The 23,983-nt window shown below is 43.4% G+C and overlaps 1 protein-coding gene across 1 annotated transcript in view; it reads right to left on the bottom strand.

Moving 5' to 3' along the window:
• EEIG2 (EEIG family member 2) overlaps nt 1-23,983 on the bottom strand; it is a 79,320-nt gene that overhangs the window by 17,897 nt on the left and 37,440 nt on the right. The window contains exons 4-6 of the mRNA XM_062191862.1: nt 15,326-15,442; nt 11,393-11,439; nt 4,727-4,830 (exon numbers count right to left, since the gene is read on the bottom strand). Coding sequence (XP_062047846.1) covers nt 4,727-4,830; nt 11,393-11,439; nt 15,326-15,442 — 268 coding nt within the window. The remainder of the gene's footprint in view (nt 1-4,726; nt 4,831-11,392; nt 11,440-15,325; nt 15,443-23,983) is intronic.

Below are 23,983 nucleotides of genomic sequence, written 5' to 3'. Positions count from 1 at the left end.
GCAGAGGCACTGGCACAGGAGAGAGGATGCCTTTCTGCAGAGAAGCAGCTTGCTACGTTGGCAAACAGGGTGGTGGCGTAGATAACTGAGGGGAAAGGAGGACGGTGAGATGGGCGGGTGCCTGCTGACTCAGGGCCTTCCACGAGCCTAAGGAAGGAAGCAACTGAGTGGGTCTAAGCGAGGGTGTGACACAACCAGATCTGTGTTTTGGGAAGATCACTTTGGGATCTCTGAATTTCAGTTTTAGGGAGGCATCCAGGAATCCTAACTGAATTTAGAGGACAGAGTTTGAGGAATTCCCTACCCATCCTGCCTCTGCTTCATCAACTTTTACCTGGATTTCTATCTTGCCAGACAAGCCTACAAAAAATTACAGGCTGTTGGCTCCCACGATTTGCTTGAGCCAATTCTTACAACATTTATTTAAAAAATCAGACCAGAATATATTCTGACATGAGAACAGGTAGGATCCTGGGCCCCCTGAGCAAGTGCCAACCCGCCTAGGCCTAAACAGAGCTGGAAAGTCTTGACAGGGTGAGAGAGAATCTGACTGGTTTCCTTAGAGAGAATTACACTGGCATTTCTCCTGAACTTGAAGCCTCTCATATAGGGCTGGCCTGGGCTATGGACGTTACTGCCCTATTTGGAAAAATTCCTACCAATTCTAGTTCCAAGCTACTGAGGGATTGCTGGGTTCTCTCAAGGTTTAAATACTCCCCATGTTCCAACAAATGTTCCAAGGATAAGTTCCCACTGAACTACCAAAAAGGACGAGGGAAACACTTTGAGATCAGCAAGGGGCTCTGCCACTGAAAGGATTTACTTTTGAAGAATATTTGAAAGAGGGGGAGTCTTTTACCTTCAATAGGGAGAGCTCTTTATTCACCCTGTGACACAGCCTGAACTCTAGTCACTAGGCTAGAAGTCCACAAAACCTCTTAAAGTATGGATAAACATGTAAAAGTCAATTCTTTAAAAATCATTTTTCTGTGCCAGAAGTTTATCATTCCTTTAGGAATTGTGTCAAGGCAGGTTTTCAGCCTAGTAAGACACTGGTTGAGATGCATGTGTCCCACACCCGGGTGCCTGGGTTTGGTGCTCAGCTCCCAATTCCAGCTTCCCGCTGCTGTGGATTCTGAGAGGCAGCACGTAACGGCTCAAGTGGATGGACTGAGCTCGTGGCTCTGGGCTTGGGCCCACACCAGTCCTAGCCATTATGGGCATTAGTGGATTAAGCCAGAGAATAGGAATTCTCTGTCTCTCTACCTTTCAAATAAAAGTAAACAAATAAAAATTATGCCAATTACATGCTTAGTGGCATTTTGTGGTGACCTTTCCCCTGTCCACCTTAGTACCTATCTCCCTCTTGACCAATTTTGTTATCCCCTTTAATAAATTCATATTGTTTTATTTAAAAAAATCTAAATTCAATGAATTTCATTATGCCGAGGATACAATGACAAATGAGACCTGATCACAAAGAACTTAGAGTCTAGAGGGGGAGAAAGATAAACAGACAGATTGCAATGTAACATGTAGGGGCCAGCACTGTGGCGTAGTGGGTAAAGCTGCCACCTGTAGTGCTGGCATCCCATATGGGTGCCAGTTCTAGTGCCGGCTGCTCCACTTCAGATCCAGCTCTCTGCTATGGCCTGGGAAAGCAGTACAATGGCCCGAGTCCTTGGGCCCCTGGTACCCTCGTGGGGGGTGAGTGGCTTCGCATAGGTCCAGCTCTGGCCATTGTAGCTATTTGGGGAGTGAATCAGTGGATGGAAGACTTCTTTCTCTCTCTGTGTGTGCCTCTCTGTAACTCTGCCTTTCAAATAAATAAATCTTTAAAAAACAAAACAAAACAAAAAACATGTACATAAACTGGATCTTTCAAAAAGCATTTGGAAATTTGTACCTGGCATTCAGGGGGGAGGTCCAGAGGCAACACAATTTGTGATTTTACACTCATTGGTAGTTAAATCCAAGTGTATAGATGGTATTGCCTAGGAAAGGGAGAAGATGGGACCAAATCCTGTGGTTTTAAGGGGAAGTTGGGAGAAGATGGAGAAGTCTCCATAAAGCTAGGAAAGGAAAAGTTAGACAAGTGGGATCAAGGGAAGAAAAAGCTTCAGGAAAGAATAAGTATCCATGTCAGATGAGGACAGGTAAATGCCCAGAGGATTTGATGATCATGTAACCGGAGATATCACCAAGGGAGAGAAGACAGGAGCTAGACTGCAAAGGTGTTTAAGGATAAGTGGGCTTTATATTCTTTCTATAAATCTGGCTAAAAAAATTGTGTGATACAAATATCATTTCATGATGCTGTCTCTCTTTTTATCCATCATATGTATGTAAATATTTGCAAAGAGAGGGAGAGATGGGGGCATGGGAGGGGAGAGCAAGAGCATACCAGCCTGCTGGAGCCTATAGCAAAACAGAGCTAATGAATTTTTATTTTTATTTATTTTTTCAATATGAGAAGGAATTCAGAATATTTAAATGCTGAATGGACAGAGCAAATGGAATGGTTTAAAAGTACAAAAGATTCACTGATCCTAAATCAGGAAATTTCATAGTCACTACTAAGGTGGTGAAATTTTTATCACATTATATCACCTTTCTTTTCATTCTGTCAAATATATCCTGCTTACCTAACTTGGGACTCTCTAAGTCCTTTCCCTCCAATCTGGCATTTTCTCTATCTTGCTGTAAAAAAAAAAAAATATATATATATATATATATATATATATATATATATATATATAAAATTTATTTTCATTCTAAAGGCAGAGAGCCAGAGAAGAACTTCCATTTTCTCATTCATTCCCCAAATGCCTGAAACAGCTGTGCTGAAGTCAGGAGCCCAGAACTCAATCAGGATCTCTCAGGTGGGTGGCAGGGACCCAAGTACTTGAGCCATCACCTGCTGCTTCCTATGGTGTGCATTAGAAGGAAGCTGGATTGGAAGTGGAGCTGGGACTCAAACCTGGGCATGCTGGTATGGGCCCAAGTAGGGTCTTAACTACAGGGCCAAACACCAGGCCCTGTGCCCTGTGCCCTGCTTTTGACTCCTAAAGCAGATTATGATTGTTGCTGCAAGTGTGCCTGCAGAAATGGATCTCAAGGTGTGGTCCAGTGACCAACAGCATCAGCATCACCTGGGAATTGTTAGTAATGTGAAATTTCAGACCCAACTCAGATCCATGGAATGAAAACCTCTGGCTGTTGTCACAAGCAGTCTGTGTTCTAACAAGCATTCCAGGTGATTCTGATAGACACTGAGGCCTGAGAACCAGGGACAGGGGAATGTGACTCCTGAAAGAGAAACAGTATCTGAGAAGTGATTGGCAGAAGTTGTTTGGCCTGGGGAATGGGGAAAATTCTGCAGTATTTGCTGTATCTGTGGGGAGTAAATGCATATAATGAGAGTGGGGGTGTCACTGCACATTTAACTTTTAACCTGCCAGAGCACAACACTTTTTTTTTGAAAATATTTATTTATTTGAAAGTCAGAGTTACTGGTTCATTCCCCCAATGGCTGCAATGGCCAGGGCTGGGCCAGCCCAAAGCCAAGAGCTGCATCTGGGTCTCTCACGTTGGTGGCAAAGGCTCAAGCACTGGGGCCATTTTTCTCTGCTTTTCCCAGGCCACTAGCAGGAAGCTGGATCAGAAGTGGTGGAGCTGGGACACAAACTGGCACCCACATGGAATGTTGGCATCACAGGCAGCAGCTTTACTTGCTACACCACAATGGCAGCCCCTGTGCACAACACTGTAGACAAAGTAAGTCATTGTCTTAACCAATAATTGCACAATTAAAACCCTGCTGATTCTTATTGGCTCATGTCAAGTCATATGCCTGTAAGATTTTTTTTTAATAAAGATTTTTATTTATTCATTTGAGAGGTAGAGTTACAGACAGTAAGAGGGAGAGACAGAAAGGTCTTCGGTCCATTGGTTCACTCCCTAAATGGCTGCAATGGCCAGAGCTGTGCTGATCTGAAGCCAGGAGCCAGGTGCTTTTTCCCAGTCTCCCATGTGGGTGCAAGGGCCCAAGGACTTGGGCCATCTTCAACTGCTTTCTCAGGCCACAGCAGAGAGTTGGACTGGAAGAGGAGCAGCCGGGACTAGAACTGGTGCCCATATGGGATGCCGTTGCCACAGGTGGAGGATTAGCCTACTGTGCCATGGTGCCGGCCCCATGCCTGTAAGATTTTTAAATCTAGAAAGGCTTTAGGAATCTTCTAGGACAGCAAATAGTATTGTTTCTTTCTTCTTATTTTTTTAAATCACAGATTGCCTTTATTCCATCCATTTTTTTCTTAAAGATTTATTTTTTATTTATTTAAAAGGGAAAGTTAGAGAGAGAGAGAGAGAGAGAGAGAGAGAGAGAGAGAGAGAGGTCTTCCATTCACTGGTTCACTCCCCAAATGGCTGCAATGGCAGAGGCTGTGACAGACCGAAGCCAGGAGCCCAGAGTTTCTTCCCGGGTTCCCACATGGGAAAAGGGGCCCAAGCACTTGGGCCAGCTTCTGCTGCTTTCCCAGGTGCGTTAGCAGGGAGCTGGATCAGAAGTGGAACAGACTGGACATGAACCAGTGTCTATATGGGAAGCCAGTGTTGCAGGCGGTGGCTTAACCCACTGCACCACAGTGCTGGCCCCTACTGTTTCTTCCAAGGTAAAAAAAAAAAAAAAAAAAAAAAAAAAAACCAGTAAATTACACAACTGTACCTGCTATTCCAAGATGGACTTTCAGGGTCTCTCCACCTTTTCTATCTTCTTCCAGGGACTCAGATTCGCCAGCAATTGGTATAGACATTGATGTAGAGGGAGGCCTGTAAATAAACATTGCTAAAGATCAGAACTCCAACTATGGGTGAGCTTGAAAGTTTGAAATACTGTTGGAGGTGAGCTGTGTAGTCAGGACACAGTCTTAGAAAACCATCTGGTAATGTTATTCCTTTGAAGATGAAAGTTATAAAAATCAAGTACTTGGATCCCTGCCACCCACCCGATTGAGATCTGGGCTCCTGACTTCAGCCTGGCTCAGCCCTGGCTATGGCAGGCATTTGGTGGATTGAACCAGCAGATGGAAGATCTCTCTCCATCTGTTTCTGTCTTCCAAATAAAAACAGAAAAACAAAAGTAATACAAATAAACAAGTAATGTATAAGCATCTTTTCAAAACAAAGTTCATGGTGGGGGGAAGGTGTTTTATACAGAAAAAGGTGAGACTAGAAAGTTCTGAAAAGGCAAGCCTCCATCAGTGTGTACCCACATGGTAATGGAGGGGGCTTGCAACTCTCAGCTCAGTGCAGAACAGGGGCAAGGCTTCTCTGAACAGGAGAAGGAGGCACCAAGCTCTTTGTATTTGGGACTGGAAGGAAAACCCCTCATGCCTCCTGCTGCAGAGACTAAGCTCTCTTGCTGGCCCCACTAATAAATGGAACCTATGGTTCATCCTGGTTTCCACATGAGAAACCAAGTAGTTCAACCACCTTCCGCTTTCTTCCCAGACAGATTAGCAGGAAACTGGATGCGAAGCAGAGCATCTGGGACTTAAACCTGCACTCCTATTATATAAGATGTGGACATGGCAAGTGGTGGCTTAACCTGCTGTGCCACAACACTGGCTCTAATTCTTATTTTTTCATGCCAGTTCCTTTGTTTTCCTTTCCCAAGTGGCCTCGTTACAGTCTCCATCCCTCCACCTCTCAGGCTCATTTTCCAGTCTTTCAGAACTCTCAACCTTGGGCCTCCCCTCTCTCCTATAGGTCTTCCCTGGCCAGCACTACCCTCCATCTGACATCCTTGTTCTGTATCAAAAAACCTGAAGAACTCCACCCCCTTAGGAGTGTCAGCCATCTGTACCACCTGCTCTAGCCCTGGGGCAACTGAACATTACAGAGAAAATGAACTGACCATGGGGATGGACATCGCAGCAGCTTTAGAATCCAAAATCATGGCTGGGCCTTGGCAGCTCTCCTGTCTCCCTAGACAACTCAGTCTCGTTCAATAACTACTCAGCTGAGTGTCTACCCTGTGCCAGGTTTTTTCTTTTTCTAATACTCCTTTTGTTCTGAAAATTTTTTTAATATTTCTTTTTTTTAAAGATTTATTTTATTTATTTGAAAGAGCCACAGAGAGAGGCAGAGACAGAGAGAGGCAGGAGTTACACCGATCCAAAGCCAAGAGCCAGAAGATGGCCCAAGTCCTTGGGCCCCTGCACCCATGTGGGAGAACCAGAAGAAGCTTCTGGCTCTTGGCTTTGGATCGGTGCAGCTCCAGCTGTTGCGGCCATCTGGGGAGTGAATCAGCGGATGGAGGACCTGTCTCTCTGTCTCTACCTCTCTGTGTGGCTTTCAAATAAATAAAATAAATCTTAAAAAAAAAAAAAGAGAAGAAAAAATATTTCTTATCACAAATGGCTTAATGGAGTTCAATTATAGGATGAAAGAGATGGGATTATTTTAATTTTAGAGTAATGTTAAGAACATATGAAAAGGGGCAGGCGCTATGGCATAGAAGGCTAAGCCTCTGCGGGCAGTGCCTGCATCCCATACAGGTGCTGGTTCGAGTTCTGGCTGCTCCATTGCTAATCCAACACCCTGCTAATGCACCTGGGAAAGCAGCAGGAGATGGCCTAAGTGCTTGGGTCCCTGCACCCATGTGGGAGATCCAGAAGAAGCTCCAGGCTCCTGGCTTTGGCCTGGCCCAGTCCTGGCTATTGTGGTCATTTGGGGAGTGAACCAGCAAATGGAATACCTCTTTCTTTTTTTGCCACTCTGACTTTCAGATAAATAAAGTTAATCTTAAAAGAAAAATCGCTGTCTAGATAATTTACACCATTCTTTTCTGCTCTAAAATAATGTGATTTTTATCTATTTGATATATATTCAAAAATAATGTGACAAAAATAATTTACCTTTTGCATCAGTAGTTCAAATTATATTTAATAAAGCATGTGCAAATGCATGAGTATGTTACAACTCTCTTTTTCTCCATTGACACTTGAGCAATTTCAGATATTCAAAAGAAAAACTAGGGCTCGATTCTTCTGAAAAAAACTTTTATGTGTTTGAGATTAGGTAATGTCTGTTTATTCCTATGAGCTACAAAAGTCTTTCTCTATAAACGCTACCCTGTCAGAAGTACTTTTGTGAAGATAATGCAGAATATTAGATGATCTCCTTTTGAACTCTGCATTATCTGGGTTTCACAGAGAGAGAAAATGGCAGAGAAAGGCACAAAAGGGGAATATCCAAAGTTCATGAGAATGCATTTTCTTCTATTAAATTTTGCTGATAATTTTATTCCATCCTAAGATGATTGCACTAGAAAAACAAATTGTTACCTGAGAGACCAAAAACAGAGTAACAAAAATGATTCAGTTCCAAGGGAATAACAAGCAAAGAAGCCAAGAAATTATGTTTTGTGAGATGATAGCACAGGAAGGCTAAATTATAGGGAAATGTATATTTTTAATCAAGAATTGATGTGTATTAAAATATGTATTTTCTTTTTCTTTTTTTTTTAAAGATTCATTTATTTATTTGAAAGGCAGAGTTGCAGAGAGAGAGAGGTCTTCCATCCTCTGGTTCACTCCCCAAATGGCCACATCGACCAGCACTGGGCAGATCCAAAGTCAGGAACCCAGAGCTTCTTCCAGGTCTCCTTTGTGGGTGCAGGGGCCCAAGGATTTGGGCCATCCTCTACTGCTTTCCCAGGACATAGCAGAGAGCTGGATCAGAAGTGGAGCATCCAGGACTCGAACTGGTGCCCATATAGGATGCTGGCACTGCAGGAGGCGGCTTTACCCACTATGCCATAGCACTGGCTCCTAAAATAAGTATTTTCATCTTTATAAAATAGAATGTAAGTAAAGAATTAATTGGACATTGCTTTTACAGCAAGAGCTATTTAAACACAAAGTTGACATTTGGGGAAGTATTGCTTACAATTCTAAAGATAATTTTCTCAGATTTTTTTTTTTTTCTCTTTTAAAGAGGCAGGGAGAGAGAGAGAGAGAGAGAGAGACAGACAGAGAGACCATCCTGATGATGTTAGTTTTATCCCCAAATGCCTGTAATAGCAGGACTGGGCCACTTGAAAGCTGGGAGCTGGGATCTCAATCCAGGTGTTCCACGTGGGTGACAGGAAGCTAACTACTGCAGCCACTGCTCATTAGCAGGAAGCTGAAATCAGGAATCAAACCCAGGCCCTTCAGTGTGGGCTGGGGGCATCCCAACTGGCCACTGCTGCGCTCCACGCTTACCCCTCATCTTCTATCGTTAATGTCTTCACGACGGTCAACAGCAGTCCTACTGTCCTTGCCCATTCAATTAATTCTTTTTTTTTTTTTTTTGACAGGCAGAGTGGATAGTGAGAGAGAGAGACAGAGAGAAAGGTCTTCTTTTTTGCCGTTGGTTCACCCTCCAATGGCCACTGCGGCTGGCGCATCGTGCCGATCCGGAGCCAGGAGCCAGGTGCTTCTCCTGGTCTCCCATGCGGGTGCAGGGCCCAAGGACTTGGGCCATCCTCCACTGCCTTCTTGGGCCATAGCAGAGAGCTGGCCTGGAAGAGGGGCAACCGGGATAGAATCCGGCGCCCCAACCAGGATTAGAAACTGGTGTGCCGGCGCCGCAAGGCGGAGGATTAGCCTGTTAAGCCACGGCGCCGGCCCCCTCAATTAATTCTTAAACTCTCAGAGAAGACTTCCACACATTTCCTTTTTCCCCAGACCCTCACTTTACCTTCCACTTCCTTGTTCTCTTATGATCACTTTGTTTCCTATTTCCCTAAGAAATCAGGAGCAATTAGAAAAAAGCTGATTTACGGTTCTACTTTGCACACATGTGCATCAGTAGCTGTGTTCTCTGCCTTCATCCCCTTAACAATCCAAGGATACTGTTCTATAAATATCCCTTTTTTTCTTCTACCCATCAGTGTACAAATATGACATTCTCGATTCAATCTTAAAAATAAACTAAACCTGTTGCACCCCACATCCTCTCTTTACTTAGTTTCCCATCTTCCCATTCCTTCTGGTACATTTTTAGTAAAGTTCCTCGTAAGAATTGTTTATACTTGATGTCTCCAATATTCTTCTCCAAAATTCTCCAACCCACTCCAAAATAGCCTTAGTCTAAAAGCATTTTTTTAAAAAAGATTTTATTTATTTGAAAGGAAGAGTGATAGAGAGATGGAGAAACTGTGGTGGGGGGGAAGGGAAGGGAGCGATACAGAGAGAGAGAGATAGAGACCCCTTCCATCTGCTGGTTCACTCCCCAAATGGCTACAATTGCTGGGGTTGGGCCAGGCTGAAGCCCAGACCCCAGAACTCCATCTGTATCTCTCATGTGGGTGGCAGGGTTCAAGGTGGCCATCTTTTGTTGCTTTCCTAGGCGTATTAGTAGGAAGTTCTGTCAGAAAGCAGAGCAGCTGGGACTTGAACAAGCACTCAAATACAGGATACTTGCATCACAGGTGGTGGCTTAACCTGGTTGCACTACCATGCCAGCCTGTCTAAAGGCATTCTACCAAAGTACTTGTCGAAGTCACCAACAGTTTGCATATTGCAGATTCGAGGTCATTTCCGAGAGCTACTTCAGTAATGGACGGCACAGGTGATTAATCCTCCTTTCCAAAACACTTTCTTCACGTGGTTTTCAAGGCAGTTCCCTTCTTTGCATTCTTCCTCCTATTTCACCTGTTGTTCCTTTGCTGGTTCTTCCTTACCTCTAGAACCTCAAACACACAGACATGTCTAAACTTCAGTCTGTAGTCCTTTCATTTTCTTAAATCTACGCGCACTCCTTCTAGATCACTTTATCAAGTCTCATGGTGTTAATTACCTTCCATACGCAACGATGCAATGATTTCTACATTTATATCTCCAACCTGGGTCCCTCTACTGAACTCTGCAGCAGACACACCCAGCTGCCCACCTGACATACCCAGCTGGATATTAACCGGGGATCTCAAACACAACATGTCTAACACCTACGCTCCCAGCCTGTTCCTCTTGTAGTCTATGTTGTCAGTAAAAACAAAACAAAACAAAACCCATCATTCTTCCAGTTACCCAGAGCCCAAATCTGTTCTGAAACAGCCTCACCTGTCTACGTCTGTCCCCGTTCCCTTTGTTGATCTCTCAAACTATTTCCTACTGAGCATCCCTAAATCAGGTAATTTTATTCCTCTGCTCGAATCCTCCACTAGCTTTTGTCTCCTTCAGAGGGTAAGTGGAAGCCTGACTCTCTCTGGCTTCATCTTCTATTGTCCTCTTCATTCATTCTGCCCTAGACACACGGATCTCCTGGCAGCTACCTGGACATACCACAAACTCACTCAACACTTCTGTCCTCTTCTCCTCTACCCTGAACGCTCTTCCCTACATATCTGCAAGGCCTGCTTAACCCCTCCTTCAGGTTTCTACTCATATATGATCTTAACAAGGCCTTTCCTGACCGACTGGCATAGAATAGCCACATTCTCTCCATTACTGCCCTGCAACCCCGCCTTACTTTTCTCTACAGCATTTAGTATCTTTAGAAAGATTTATTTATTTATTCAAAAGGTACAGTTACAGAGAGAGAGGGGGAAGGTGAAGAAGGAAAGGGAGAGGGAGAGGGAGAGGAAGGGGAGAGAGAGGGAAAGAGAGGGGGAAGGGGAGAGAGGGAAGGGGAGAGAGAGAGAGAGAGAGAATTTCTTCTATCTGCTGGTTCACTCCCCAAATGGATGCAACAGCTAGGATTGGATTAGGCTGAAGCCAGGAGCCTGGAATTCCATCAGGGTCTCCCACATGGGTGTTCGGGCCCAAGCATTTGGGCCATCTTTTTCTACTTTCCCAGGAACATTAGCAAGGAGCTCAATCAGGAGTACAGCATCCAGAACTTGAACCAGAGCACATATGGGATGCTGGCTTCTCAAGTGGCAGCTTAACCCACTGTGCCACAATGCTGGCTTCATCAGTACCATCTTTATATTATATATTTACTTGTTTGTTTGTTGCCTATTTTCCTCTTAGGATATAAGCTCCAAGATGGCAAGGATTTAATATATTTTGTTTACTGCTATTTCTCTAGTAATTAATTGCAAAATTAATAGGCATTTGTTGAAGAAATGAAACCATTCACAGAAATCAGATTAAAAATTTTAGTTTGCATAATTTTACTCAAAAACTGAAGATGTCTTAAATAATTTATAGTGTGGACAGCTCATTTGGTAATAGGTACAAGTAACTTCTTTGAGGGTCAGGTCAGTCTCCCAGGAAAGGAACTACCCCTTCACTGGTACTCACCTGTAAACATTACAAAATAGTATTGTAAACATCTAAGGAAACTAAGCTCTGTTATATTTTCAGATAGAAAGTCCATTTCTTGGGCATCAACTTACGTTTTAAAACATGGATCACCAGACATCAGCTGCATACTTATTAAAACCTAAACACAAGAACAAGAAATATCAGATTATAAAAGATTTCAGAGCAGAAGTCATGTTCTGCTGATCTGTGCTTTCACAGCACCACATCTAATATTTTCTATTTAGAAAGCATTAAATAAAATGATTGTTGAGTCTGATTATGTCTAATGTGAAAGAATTCCTTTATTCAGATACACAGTCTCATGCCGCACGATGATGTCTTGGTCAGTGACAGAAGCGTACAGGACGGTGGTCCTGTAAGATGATCGTCTGGTGATGTTGTAGCCATCACAGTTTGTGTAACAACGACAAAATCACCTAAAGATGTTTTCAAGAATATATTTTCAGAGCTGGCATTGTGGCATAGAAGGTAAAGCTGCCACTTGTGACGCCTGTATCCCATAGGGGTGAAGGCTCATGTCCCAGCTGCTCTACTTCTGAACCAGCTCCCTGTTAATGGCCTGAAAAAAGCAGTGGATGATAACCCAAGTGTTCTGGGCCCTGCTACCCTGGTGGGAGAATTGAATGGAGCTCCTGACTTCAGCCTGGCTCAGTCCTGGACGTTGCAGCCATCTAGGAAATGAACCAGCAGGTGGAGGTTCTCTCTTTCTCTCTCTCTAACTCTTTCAAATAAATATATATTTTTTTTAAAAGAATGTATTGGGTCGGCACTGTGGCATAGTGGGTAAAGCTGCCACTTGCAGTGCTGGCATCCCAAATGGGCACTGGTTTGTATCCCAGCTGCTCCACTTCCGATCCAGCTCTCTGCTATGGCCTGGGAAAGCAATTAGAAGATGGCCCAAGTCCTTGGGCCCCTGTTCCCGTGTGGGAGACCTGGAAGAAGCTCCTGGCTCCTGGCTTTGGATCAGCTCAGCTCTGGCTGTTGCAGTCATTTAGGGAGTGAACCAGCAGATGGAAGACCTCTCTCTGTCTCTGTCTCTCTCTCTGCCTCTCCTTCTCTCTTTGTGTAACTCTTTCACATAAATAAATACATAAATAATTCTTAAACAGAATGTATCTTCATTGTTAAGTGATGTATAACTACAGTAAAAATCACTTTTAAGAGTCAAAACTTTATAATTGCAAAAATCAGAATGGAAAAGATGGAAGCAGAGTGAATGCTTCACCTCACCTTCCTGTGGGTGTGCGGCTTTGCTGATCCAGCTTCCCTGCCTTTACTCCCAGATTCCTCTGGGGTGTAAATGCCTGAATGTTTCCCTATACCCTGCCATGTGGATGTTTCAAGGGATGCCTGCTGGTGGCTTCTAAGAGCAGAAAGCTTCCAGCCTTCAGCTAGAACCTTCGAATGCTTTCTGCAATGCTGCCTGTCTTTACCTGCTGACCACCATTTAAAAGGCAGCCACAGGACCTTTTCACGTCCTAATTGGAGTAATAATAACAGGAACAATAACATTAACAATCACAGTTTGAGAATTCAATACGTACCAGGCATAAGCAGCTGTCATATATGCATTATATATTATATATTATTGTGTTCACAGGTATAATTTCATGTAATCTTTGATACTTCTATGAAAGAATAACACTTTCACTTTAAGTCCAGAGAGTTGGCGTGATCTTTTTCAGGATTAGACAGTGATAAAGGGCAGAACAAAGGTCTGAATCTAGGACTACGTCTACCTAAATTCATGATCTTAATGGATAAAGCAGGCTATGGACATTCCTGCATGTTTTCCAGTTGATGGCTGTGATGTCTCTTCTATAACCTTACTCCACTCAAATCTCTTCACTCCAGTGACTCTACTATTCTTCTTTTTCCCTTTCAATGCCAAACCTATCTGCTGTGCTACTTTTCTCATCATTTCTTCTTTCGTAGATCCCCACATCTTGCTTCCAACATCAGAACAACACTCCGAAGCAGATGGAGACAGAACTCAAAGCTTTTAAGCAATTGTGTAATGAAGTAGAATAAAGAAATGGGTTGGAGGAGATGAAAAGGTGGTTTTTACCTTTTGTTTAAAAAATACAGGGGCTGGCGCTGTGGCGCAGTGGGTTAAAGCCCCAAGCTGCAGTGCCGGCATCCCATAAGGGTGCCGGTTCAAGTCCTGGCTGCTCCATTTCCTATTCAGCTCTCTGCTATGGCCTGGGAAAGCAGTAGAAGATGGACCAAGTCTTTGGGCCCTAACCCTGTGTAGGAGACCTGGAGGAAGCTCCTGGCTCCTGGCTTCAGACCAGGTCAGCCCCAGCTGTTGCTGCCATTTGGGGAGTGAACTTGTGGGTGGAAGACTTATCTCTCTCTGCCGCAGCCTCTCTGTGACTCTGCCTTTCAAATAAGTAAATAATAAGCACTAAAGAGAAACACCTTAGGGTCATAAAGTGGAACATTTGCTCTCTTCACTGCTTCTGTAATTGGGATAGGTTTTCACCCTAGCTGGCTAAATATTTCAGGGGTGTGGTCAGTGTATGATTTGTTTTTTTTTTTTAAGATTGATTTATTTATTTGAAAGTCAGAGTTACACAGAGAGAGACGGAGAGGCAGAGAGCGAGAGAGCGAGAGAGCGAGAGAGAGGTCTTCTATCTGCTGGTTGACTCCCTGAAATGGTCATGACGACTGCAACTGTGCTGATCTAAAGCCAGGAGCCAGGAGCCTCTCCCGGGTCTCCCACGTGGGTACAGGGGCCCACGGACTTGGGCCATCTTCCACTGCTTTCTCAGGCTACAAAAGAGAGCTGGATTGGAAGTTGAGCAGCCTGGACTCGAACTGACGTCCATACGGGATTCCGGCACTGCAGGCGGCAGCTTTACCTGCTACGCCACAGCGCCAGCCCCAGTGTATGATTTTAATACTGAGTCACTTTTTGTCTTTGATGGCTCAAGGGTGTTTCAAAAAGTTCCCGTTATCTGGGTTTAACATCTGGCTCTGGCTCTTGTCTTTAGTTTCCTGCTAACGTAGACCTGAGAGGCAGCAAGTAGTTGGGTTCCTGCTACTAACATGGGAGACCTAGACTGAGTTCCTAGCTCCTGGCTTTGGCGTGGCCCAGTTCTGGCCAGTATGGGCATTTGGGAGTGAACTAGCAGATTTGAAGCACTGTCTCTCTCAAAATTAAAAACTCATAGTTTTATTCAGATTTCATTAGTTTTTACCCTAATTTCCTTCCTTTAAGATTTATTTATTCACTTGAAAAACAGAGAGAGAGAGAGAGAGAGACAGACAGACAGACAGAGACAGAGACACAGAAAGAAATACTTTCCATCTGCTGGTTCATTCCCCAAATGGCTACAATGTTCAGGACTGGGTCAAGCCAAAGGCAGGAGCCAGAAACTCCATCCAGGTCTTCCACATGGGTGGCAGGAGCCCAAGAATTTTGGCCATCTTCTGTTGCCTTTCCAGGTACATCAGTGGGGAACTAGATTGGAAGTGGAGCAATCAGGACTAGAATAAGTGCTCTGATGTTGGCGTTGCAGGTAGCAGCTTAACCTGATACCAAGACACCAGTCCCTATTTCCTAATTTTAAAAAAAAGTTATTTATTTATTTACTTACTTACTTATATTAAAGATAGAGTTAAAGAGAGGGAGAGGGAGGGGGGATAGGGAGGGAGAGAGAGCAAGCGAGCGAGCGAGCGAGAGCTCTTTCATGCACCGGTTCACTCTCCATATGGTTGCAACATCTGGGGCTGGGCCAGGCTGAAGTCAGGGGCCAGGAACTCAGTCCAGGTCTCCCATTTGGGTAGCAAGACACCAATCATTTGAACCATCACTGCTGCCTTCCCTGGGTCTGCATTAGTAGAAAGCTGGATAAGGAGCTGGAGCCAGAAATCAAACCCACGCACAACGATGTGGTATATAGGTGTCTTAACTCGAAGGCTAAATCCCCACCCCATTCATGCTTATTTGAAGGCAGGGAATCTCATTTGTTGAAAAGGAAATCTTGAAATGTGCTTACTTTAAGAATGGAGTTATCCTGTCTTGTATTTTTGGTATCATAGCCTTCCAGTAAACAGCGCCGAGTGGTATTTCCTGATCCAGCAAATTCTGCCAGGTTTAGATCTGCAAAGCCCAGCTATGAAAAGAAAGAGAATTACATTAACAGAATATTTAGCAGGCTTCTATCATATTCTCTTAAAAAAATATTCAACCCATGCCCTAGACAAGTTCAGTTGTATGAAGTTTTTGTCATTTTAATAATACCATCCTATTTCACTTGCTTTATATATGCTTTTAAATTGGTTCACTTTTCATAAAAATGTAATACCTACTCCATTCTTTTTTAAATTAAATTTATTTATTTGAAAGGCAGAGTTACATAGAGGTAGAGGCAGAGAGACAGAGACAGAGAGAGAGAGAGAGAGAGAGAGAGGTCTTTCATCTGCTAGTTCACTCCCCAAATGGCCACAATGGCTGGAGCTGGGCTGATCTGTAGCCAAGAGCCAGGAGCTTCCTCTGGGTCTCCCACACGGATGCAGGGACCCAAGGATTTCAGCCACCTTGTACTGTTTTCCCAGGCCATAGCAGAGAGCTAGATCAGAAGTGGAGCAGCTAGGACTCAAACTGGCATCCATATGGGATGCCGGCACTGCAGGCAGTGGCCTTACCCACTATGTCACAGTGCCAGCCCCACCTATTCCATTCTTATCTTAAACAATCAGATCTTTGAAATCACAGATTTCATGTGCCAAATATATTCTTTCTACATATATTAAAATAAATATATTGCTGTTGAAGTAAAAATAATATGTATCAACCCAAAAATCCTTACAAGTACGGAAGCACTAGCAAATCCACAATGATCATCTGTATACACAAAAAGAAAAGCATGAGACTCTCCTTTCTCTATTCTGGCTCATGTTCTATGCTGAGGTGACCCCTGGGAACTGTAGAGAACTGCAGGCAGCTGCAGGTTATTGAGTTCTTACTCTCCATGCAAGAGCTAGAATGATCTCAGTGAATCACAACTTTCTTTAGTATAAGTCCCTTCTCTTTCACCACCTTCCATAACATTTACTCTGCTTATCATTCTTGAGCCGAATCTCTCTTTATGGAACCCACTTCCTCTCTTTCCCATAGTTCTTTCCCACATGAACCCCTTCTATGGCTACCCAGAAGTTCAGATCAAACCCATTCCTCCTCATTATTACTACCCAGGTTTGGCCTTCATTTTCTGCAGCTACAAAACATTGCCCTACAGTTTTCTTTTGATATGGCTCAACTCTATTTCTTATTTCCAGGTGGTACAATGAATCAGTCTCATTCTACCATCATTTTTAGAACAAACTAAGTCTACTCCATATCATTGTTTATAAAGTCTTTTGTTGACAGCAACAAAAGAATGGAATGTGCAATTAAGTATATCTGTGAATATGTAATAAAAAGCATTATGTATTTCAACACTACTGATATTTTAAGCTGTTTAAGATTTTAAAACACACAACAAACAAGTACAAATGGCACTGAAGGGGTCGGCATTGTGGTACAATGGGTTAAGCTGCTGCCTGCAATACAAGCATCCTATATGGTACCAGTTTGAGTCCCTGCTGCTCCACTTCCTATCCAGCTCCCTGCTAATGCACCTGGGAAAGTACTGGAGGATAGCTCAAGTGCTTGAGTCCCTGTCACTCATATGGGAGACCCAGATGGAATTCCAGGCTCCTGGTTTTGGACTGGCCAAGCCCGGGCTGTCGCAGCCATTTGGGGAGTGAATCAGCAGATGAAAGGTGTTCTCTTTCTCTCTCTCCCCTCGCTCTCTTCCTCTCTCCCTTCTTCCCTCCCTCCCTCTGTGACTCTGCCTTTCCAACCAATGAAATAATTCTTAAAACAATGAATAATGACATCGAAGATGACGATTTTAACTGCAGGCTGAAGCAAGGTTGTAGTAACTTTTAACTGGTATAAAAGGAATGAAGAATAAGAACTTAGAGAGCAGTTGAATCCCCAAATTCAGTTAAGTCAGGCACACAAACTACTTCAAACTATAGGCAGCATATTAATTTTCACAGTTATTCTGGTCTTACTGCTTCTTTCAGGGGACTAACAGATCACACTTGTTTGGACATGCTCAGGGCAAAGCCACTCTAACTGAGGATGAGAACACTCATGTGACTGTTTGATTACACATTATCATTATGCCATTTTATACATTTTCTTTTCTCTTTGAAGCTCCAACGTTTCTTTCCTGTCCTTACTCTCTGCTGATGACCTTGCTTTCCTATTCTACTCAGAAAATAAAAGCAATCCAAAGAGCACTTCATTCCACAAGCTCTTACTGCTAGCCACACTTACTCACCTACCTACACTGTGCCTGCATTTGCCTCCCCACTTACAGTACTGTGGCTGAACTGGCTGTGCTTCCGCCTGGGGCCAGCTGCTCTCCTCTTGCCTACTCAAATTCATGACTTCAAGCAAATCTTTCTGCTCTTTTGCCTTCTACAATTCCCCTTCTTTACTGGATCATTCCCAAGAGCATACACACATGCTGGATTTTCTTCCATCTTAATGAATAGAAGAAAACAAAATCGCACCCCACATGTCACTCCAGGCTACTGGACTATTTTCAGCAAAGCTCCTGAATCTTCTGTCCCTGGCCACCTGCCCAACTTCATCTCCTCCCTCTCTCTCACTCATTTAGTCTGTTAGCCACAATGTCTTCTTCCTTGAAAATGCTGAGAGCACCTCGAGCCATTAACCGTCCTATTCTTTTGCCTGAAACATTTTCTCTTAAATGGTCTTACAGCTTTCTCTTTTATTCCACTGAGGTCAATGTTCAAATGTCATCTCTCTAAAGGAGGCTTCTCTGATCCTCCTAAAACATAGCCCTCTTCTCTCCTTTATGCTGTAGCTGTCACCCTACACCTCTACCCCATACCTGCCCTATCTTTCTCTTTTGTTATCATCATAATATGGATACACATACTTACTATTTATTTTGCTTACTGGCTGATCCTCAACCTCATGTAAGAATATAAGCTCCGCAAAGGCAGGGAGTTTTGCTTGTTTTGTTCTATATCCCTAAGACTTAGTGCCAGAAAAAATGCCTGGCACATGGTAGGCACCTCAGGTGAGGACATTTCAAAAAGCTGTGGAAAAATAGAATTATAAAATATGAAGGCTCTTCAAAAAGTTCATGAAAATGCATATTATGGGAAAACTATGCATGAGGTACTTTCCAGTGGTGGGCAGTTGGCACAGTGGTTAAGATGCTGACTGGGACACCTGCATCCCATATCAGAGTGCCTGTATTTGAGTCTCCGTTCCAGCTTCCTCATACTGTGCACCTTGGGAGGCAGGAATGATGGCTCAAGTACTTGGGTTCCTGTCACATATATGAGACCTTACTTGAGTTCTAGCTTCCTGGCTTTAGCCTGGCCCAGCCTTAGCTGTTGCAGGCATTTTGGGGAGTGAACCAATGGAGAAGTTTGTTTCTGACTTTCAGTTAAATAAAAACATTTAATGCCATTTTCCATGAACATTTTAGAGTACCCTCATATTTTCTGAATTAAAAACTGTCCACTGGTTTATTATCCACTGCAATATTGCTAGCATTATTGTGTCACTAAGTTTAAACAACAGAAAAAACTGATCAATCTGTTTTGAACTGCATGTTGTATCCCCCAAAACTCCCAGGTTGAACTCTAGCATTCATTAGGATGGTATTAGGTGATGGGTGGGGCTTCGGGAGGTAACTAGATAAAAGAATAGAGCCTCTATGAATGCCTCTATTAATGCCTTTTTTTTTTTTTTTTTTGGACAGGCAGAGTTAGAGAGAGAGAGAGAGACAGAGAGAAAGGTACTTGGGGTACTGGCTAGCTTTAATTTTCTTTACTATTTTCTGGAGGGAGGCACCATAATGAGTACTTTTAGCCATGTTGTTCCACTTAAGTCTGAGTCTAGAGAGGATAATATCCGTTTTGATGTTCTCAAAGAATTAACTAATCTTGGAATAGTCCTATCTCACATCTACTTGCTTTGTTACTTGTAGTCAAGACCATCATGTTCTTGCAATCAACTAGATTCTGGGGAGTTAGGTAGATGTGGTGGTTAGAATTAGTGCCCAGGCTCTCAGCATGGATGACTTGACTTATGGGGACACCAGTCACAGAGACTGGAAGTACAGTATATAGGTTTCTAGTGCCATAGGCTGAATATCTTTTATTCAAGACTGGAAATGTTTTTGGTATTTTGGAATATTTGCACATACGTAAAGAGCTATCTTGGGGGTTGGGCCCCAGTCTAAACATGAAATTCATTTATGTTTCTTACATACCTTATACACATAGCCTGAATGTAATTTAATATTTTGAAATATTTTTGTGTATGAAACAAGGTTTGTGTGCACTGAGCCACCAGAAAGTGAAGGTGTCACTATCTCAGCCAACCATGTGGTTGTTTGGAATCACTATCATTCCTGACTCTAAACTTTTTTTTTTAAAGATTCATTTATTTATTTGAATGTCACAGTTAGAGAGAGAGAGGGAGAGGGAGGGGGAAGGGGGAGAGAGGGAGAGGGAGAGAGAGAGAGAGAGCGAAATAGATAGATATATTCCATCTGCTGGTTTACTTCCAAAATGGCTTCAAAGGCTGAGGCTGAGCCAAGCAGAAACCAAAAGCCTGGAACTCCATCCAAGTCTCCCACGTGGGTGGCAGGGGTGCAAGTACTTGCGCCACCTTCTGCTCTTTCCCAGGCACATTACTAAGGAGCTGGATCCAAAGTGGAGTAGATGGGACTTGAACTCGTGCCCACATGGGATGCTGGCTTCACACATTATAGCACCGGGGCCAACAATCATTCTCTTTCTTATACTTCCTCATAAATAAATATGTAAGAGTAAAAATATGGGACCCTATTAATACAGTGAAAAAAAATAACATGTTCAGGGTGATTGGGCAGGACACCAGCATCACCAGCAATAACAAACAGGTGGCTTTCAGTACCCACCTATGATGCTGTATTTTGACAAAGCAGCTATTATGCACTGAATGAGTATTTTGTTTTTCTAAGTGAGGAGAAACATCAGAACAACCGAGGGACTGGGAAGTGGGTTTTCTAGGTATGACGAATTCTGCTGGATGGCTTTTAAAAGTGTTTCCTTCAGAGTCATCTGCCTCATTAATAATGGCTTTTGACTTCATTTTATAAACTGACATAATATCTTGCTTTGTTGTGAATGCACACAGCTCTCGTCCTTCAATAAGCCTGTCACACTTTTACTATGTTGCCTATAGGCCTGGTTTCTGCAGCATTACCATCACCTTCAGCATTAGTACCACGACATTCAGAACCAATTAGGCTATTTCATCATTGGCTAATAATGAACAATGCAGCCTCATTATCGGTGCTAAAAACTTTGATATTCACTTCTTTTAACTTACTGATGGACTAGGAAGATACTCCCTTCGAAAACCTGCCAGATCCACACCTCTGTTCACTGTTTCTAGTATGTTGTTCAAAACAGTGCTAATATATATTTAAATTTTGCAGGAATCATCACTATTTTTAAAATTTTAATTTGAAAGATGCATGATGGGGGGGGGAGAAAGAGAGAGAGAGAGAAAGATCGAGAGAGAGAGAGAGAGAGAGAAAGAGAGAGAGAGATCTCCCATCCATTAGTTCACTCCACAAAAGACTACAATAGCTAGGGCTGGGCTAGGCCAAAGCTAGGAGCTTGGAACCCAATCTGTGCTTCCCACATGGGTGTCAGGGACGCAACTACTTGAATCATCACCTGGTGTCTCCCAGGGTGTGAGTTAGTAGGAAGCTGGAATTGGAAAAAAAGTCAGGACTCCAAACCAGGCACTCCTAAATGGGATGCAGGTACCCTAAAGCATTTTTTTTTTACCCCAAAGCACCTTAACACTGTGTCGAACATCTGCCCCTAAACATTAGTTTTTATGAGAATTTCAGCTGCAGGATGAGCAGGACAGTTTTCAAGGAAAAACAAATCTTGCAGTCATCATCTAGTTCAGCTTCCTTGCAATGAACATAAGATGTTGGTACGAAATGCTTATGAAATCAATCAGAAAAGACATTCCTGATCCAAAACCTGATGATCTAAAACCACAATAATGCATTGGTAAGAAATTCATTCTTTCAAAAGTGTGAGGAAGCAAGCTTTTGCCTATCACAGCAAGTTTACAGCTGTGCCTGCTGCATTAGCACATCCCAGTTATGCAGTCCTTTGCATCCTGAATTCCTGCAGAGGCTGTTTCATCAGCTGTAGTCAGAGCTTTTCTGGGGCAATAACACAAAAAAAGTGTTTCATCAGCATTACAGACTCGTCCTGGTGACAGATTTTCATCAATGGCGACTTTAGCAAACTGGTTAATGAATCTTTCTCTTGCTTCTTTATCAGCAGATACTTTATCACCAACAAAAAATGAATGCCTTTTCTTTTTTTTAAAAGATTTATTTATTTATCTGAAAGTCAGAGTTACACAGAGAGAGGAGAGGGAGGGAGGGAGGGAGAGAGAGAGAGAGAGAGAGAGAGAGAGAGAGAGAGAGAGAGAGTGAGTGTCTTCCATCTGATGGTTCACTCCCAAATTGGCCACAACAGCCGGAGCTGTGCTGATCCGAAGGCAGGAGCCAGGAGCTTCTTCCAAGTCTCCGATGCAGGTGCAGGGTCTCAAGGACTTGGGCCATCTTCTACTACTTTCCCAGGCCATAGCAGAGAGCTAGATTGGACGCGGAGCAGCCAGGACTCGAACTGGTGCACATATGGGAAGCCAGAGCTTCAGGTCAGGGCATTAACCCACTGTGCCACAGCGCCGGCCCTGAATACCTTGTCTTTTCTTAAATTTCTGCAACCAGCCTGTTGAACATGCACAGCTCCCTTTGGTTTTTCAGTATAGTGTGACAGACCTTTGCTGTTACATGCTCAGCATACTGTACAAGTGGCAGGTGTTTACTGCAACAATGGCAGATCCACTTTTTCAACAATGATCAACATCTTAATTTTTAACTTTGTGCAGTGTTTTTCTTCTTTTTAAAAAAGATTTATTTATTTGAAAGGCAGAGCTACAGAGAGACTGAGGCAGAGAGCGAGAGAGAGGTCTTCTATCCGTTGGTTCACTTCCCAAATGGCAGCAATGGCCAAAGCTGGTCCAGTCCAAAGCCAGGAGCTTCTTCCAGGTCTCCCACGAGGGTACAGGACTTGGGCCATCTTCCACTACTTTCCCAGGCCATAGCAGAGAGCTGGATCAGATGTGGAACAGCCGAGACTCGAACTGGTGCCCATATGGGATGCTGGCACTGCAGGTGGAAGCTTTACCCACTACATCACAGTGCTAGCTCCAGTGCAGTGTTTTTCTATTTTTCATTAACTTCATATCATCACTTTCAGCACTGAACGTCAATAGTTTCTCCTGTTTCTTTTGGTCATATGTGGGGGTCATTTCAACAACACACTCTTCTAAAAGATGTTTCACTGGGGGAGCTGGTGCTGTGGCTCACTTGGTTAATCCTCCGCCTGTGGCGCTGGCATCCCATATGGGCGCAGGTTCTAGTCTTAGTTGCTCCTCTTTCAGTCCAGCTCTCTGCTGTGGCCCGGGAAGGCAGTGGAGGATGGCCCAAGTGCTTGGGCCCCTGCACCTGCATAGGAGACTTGGAGGAGGCTCCTGGCTCCTGGCTTCGGATCGGCGTAGCTCTGGCTGTGGTGGCCATTTGGGGGGTGAACCAACGGAAGGCCTTTCTCTCTGTCTCTCTCTCACTGTCTAACTCTATCTGTCAAATAAAATAATAAAAAAAAGATTTATTTAAAAAAAAAGATGTTTCACTTGATGGGGCCAGTGCTGTGGTACAGCGGGTAAAGTCACCGCCTGCAGTACCAGCATCCCATATGGGCATCGGTTCGAGTTCTGGCTGCTCTACTTCTGATCCAGAGCTCTGCTATGGCCTGGGAAAGCAGTAGAAGATAGCCCAAGTCCTTAGGCCCTTGCACCCATGTGGAAGACCCAGAAGAAGCTCCTGGCTTTCAACCAACCCAGCTTTGGCCACTGTTGCCATTTGGGGAATGAACCAGTGGATGGAAGACACCTCTCTCTCTCTCTTTGTATGTGTGTGTGTGTGCACGCTTCAGCCTCTCTGTAGCTCTGCCTTTCAAATAAATAAATAAAAATTAAAAAAAAGATATTTCACTCTTACACTGATGTCTAGTTTCTCCAACAGCTTGCCTTTCTGTGCTATAGATAAATATAAAATTTTCCCCTGTTACTTTTCACTGTTACTCAAAGGGATACCTGCAGGTCCTTTTGATATTTTCAGTAACATATTTACACCACACAACACAGAATAAGCAAAAAACAGACAAAAAAAAATCAGTGAGTAACGCATGTAGGCCTTGGTCCCATGCGGGAAATCTGCCATTGCCATGCCAGCCTGCACATGTACCATTTTATTAGCCTTTTGCATATGTGCTTGCATGCAGGAAACTGGGCATACAGGGAAAAGATACACTGTAGATGAAGGAAGCTGAGGTCTTCTTTTTGCTTTGGGAGATACTAAGTAAATAGTGTGATACCCTTGTGGATTTAAAAAAAACAGCTTTATTTTTATTATTTATTTTCATTGTATTTAAAAGGCATTGAGGCAGAGAGACAAACAGAAAGAGAGAGA

This window comes from Lepus europaeus, chromosome 5, assembly GCF_033115175.1.
Source record: "Lepus europaeus isolate LE1 chromosome 5, mLepTim1.pri, whole genome shotgun sequence".
Taxonomy (NCBI): domain Eukaryota; kingdom Metazoa; phylum Chordata; class Mammalia; order Lagomorpha; family Leporidae; genus Lepus; species Lepus europaeus.
This window is presented reverse-complemented; position numbering and strand designations above follow the sequence as displayed.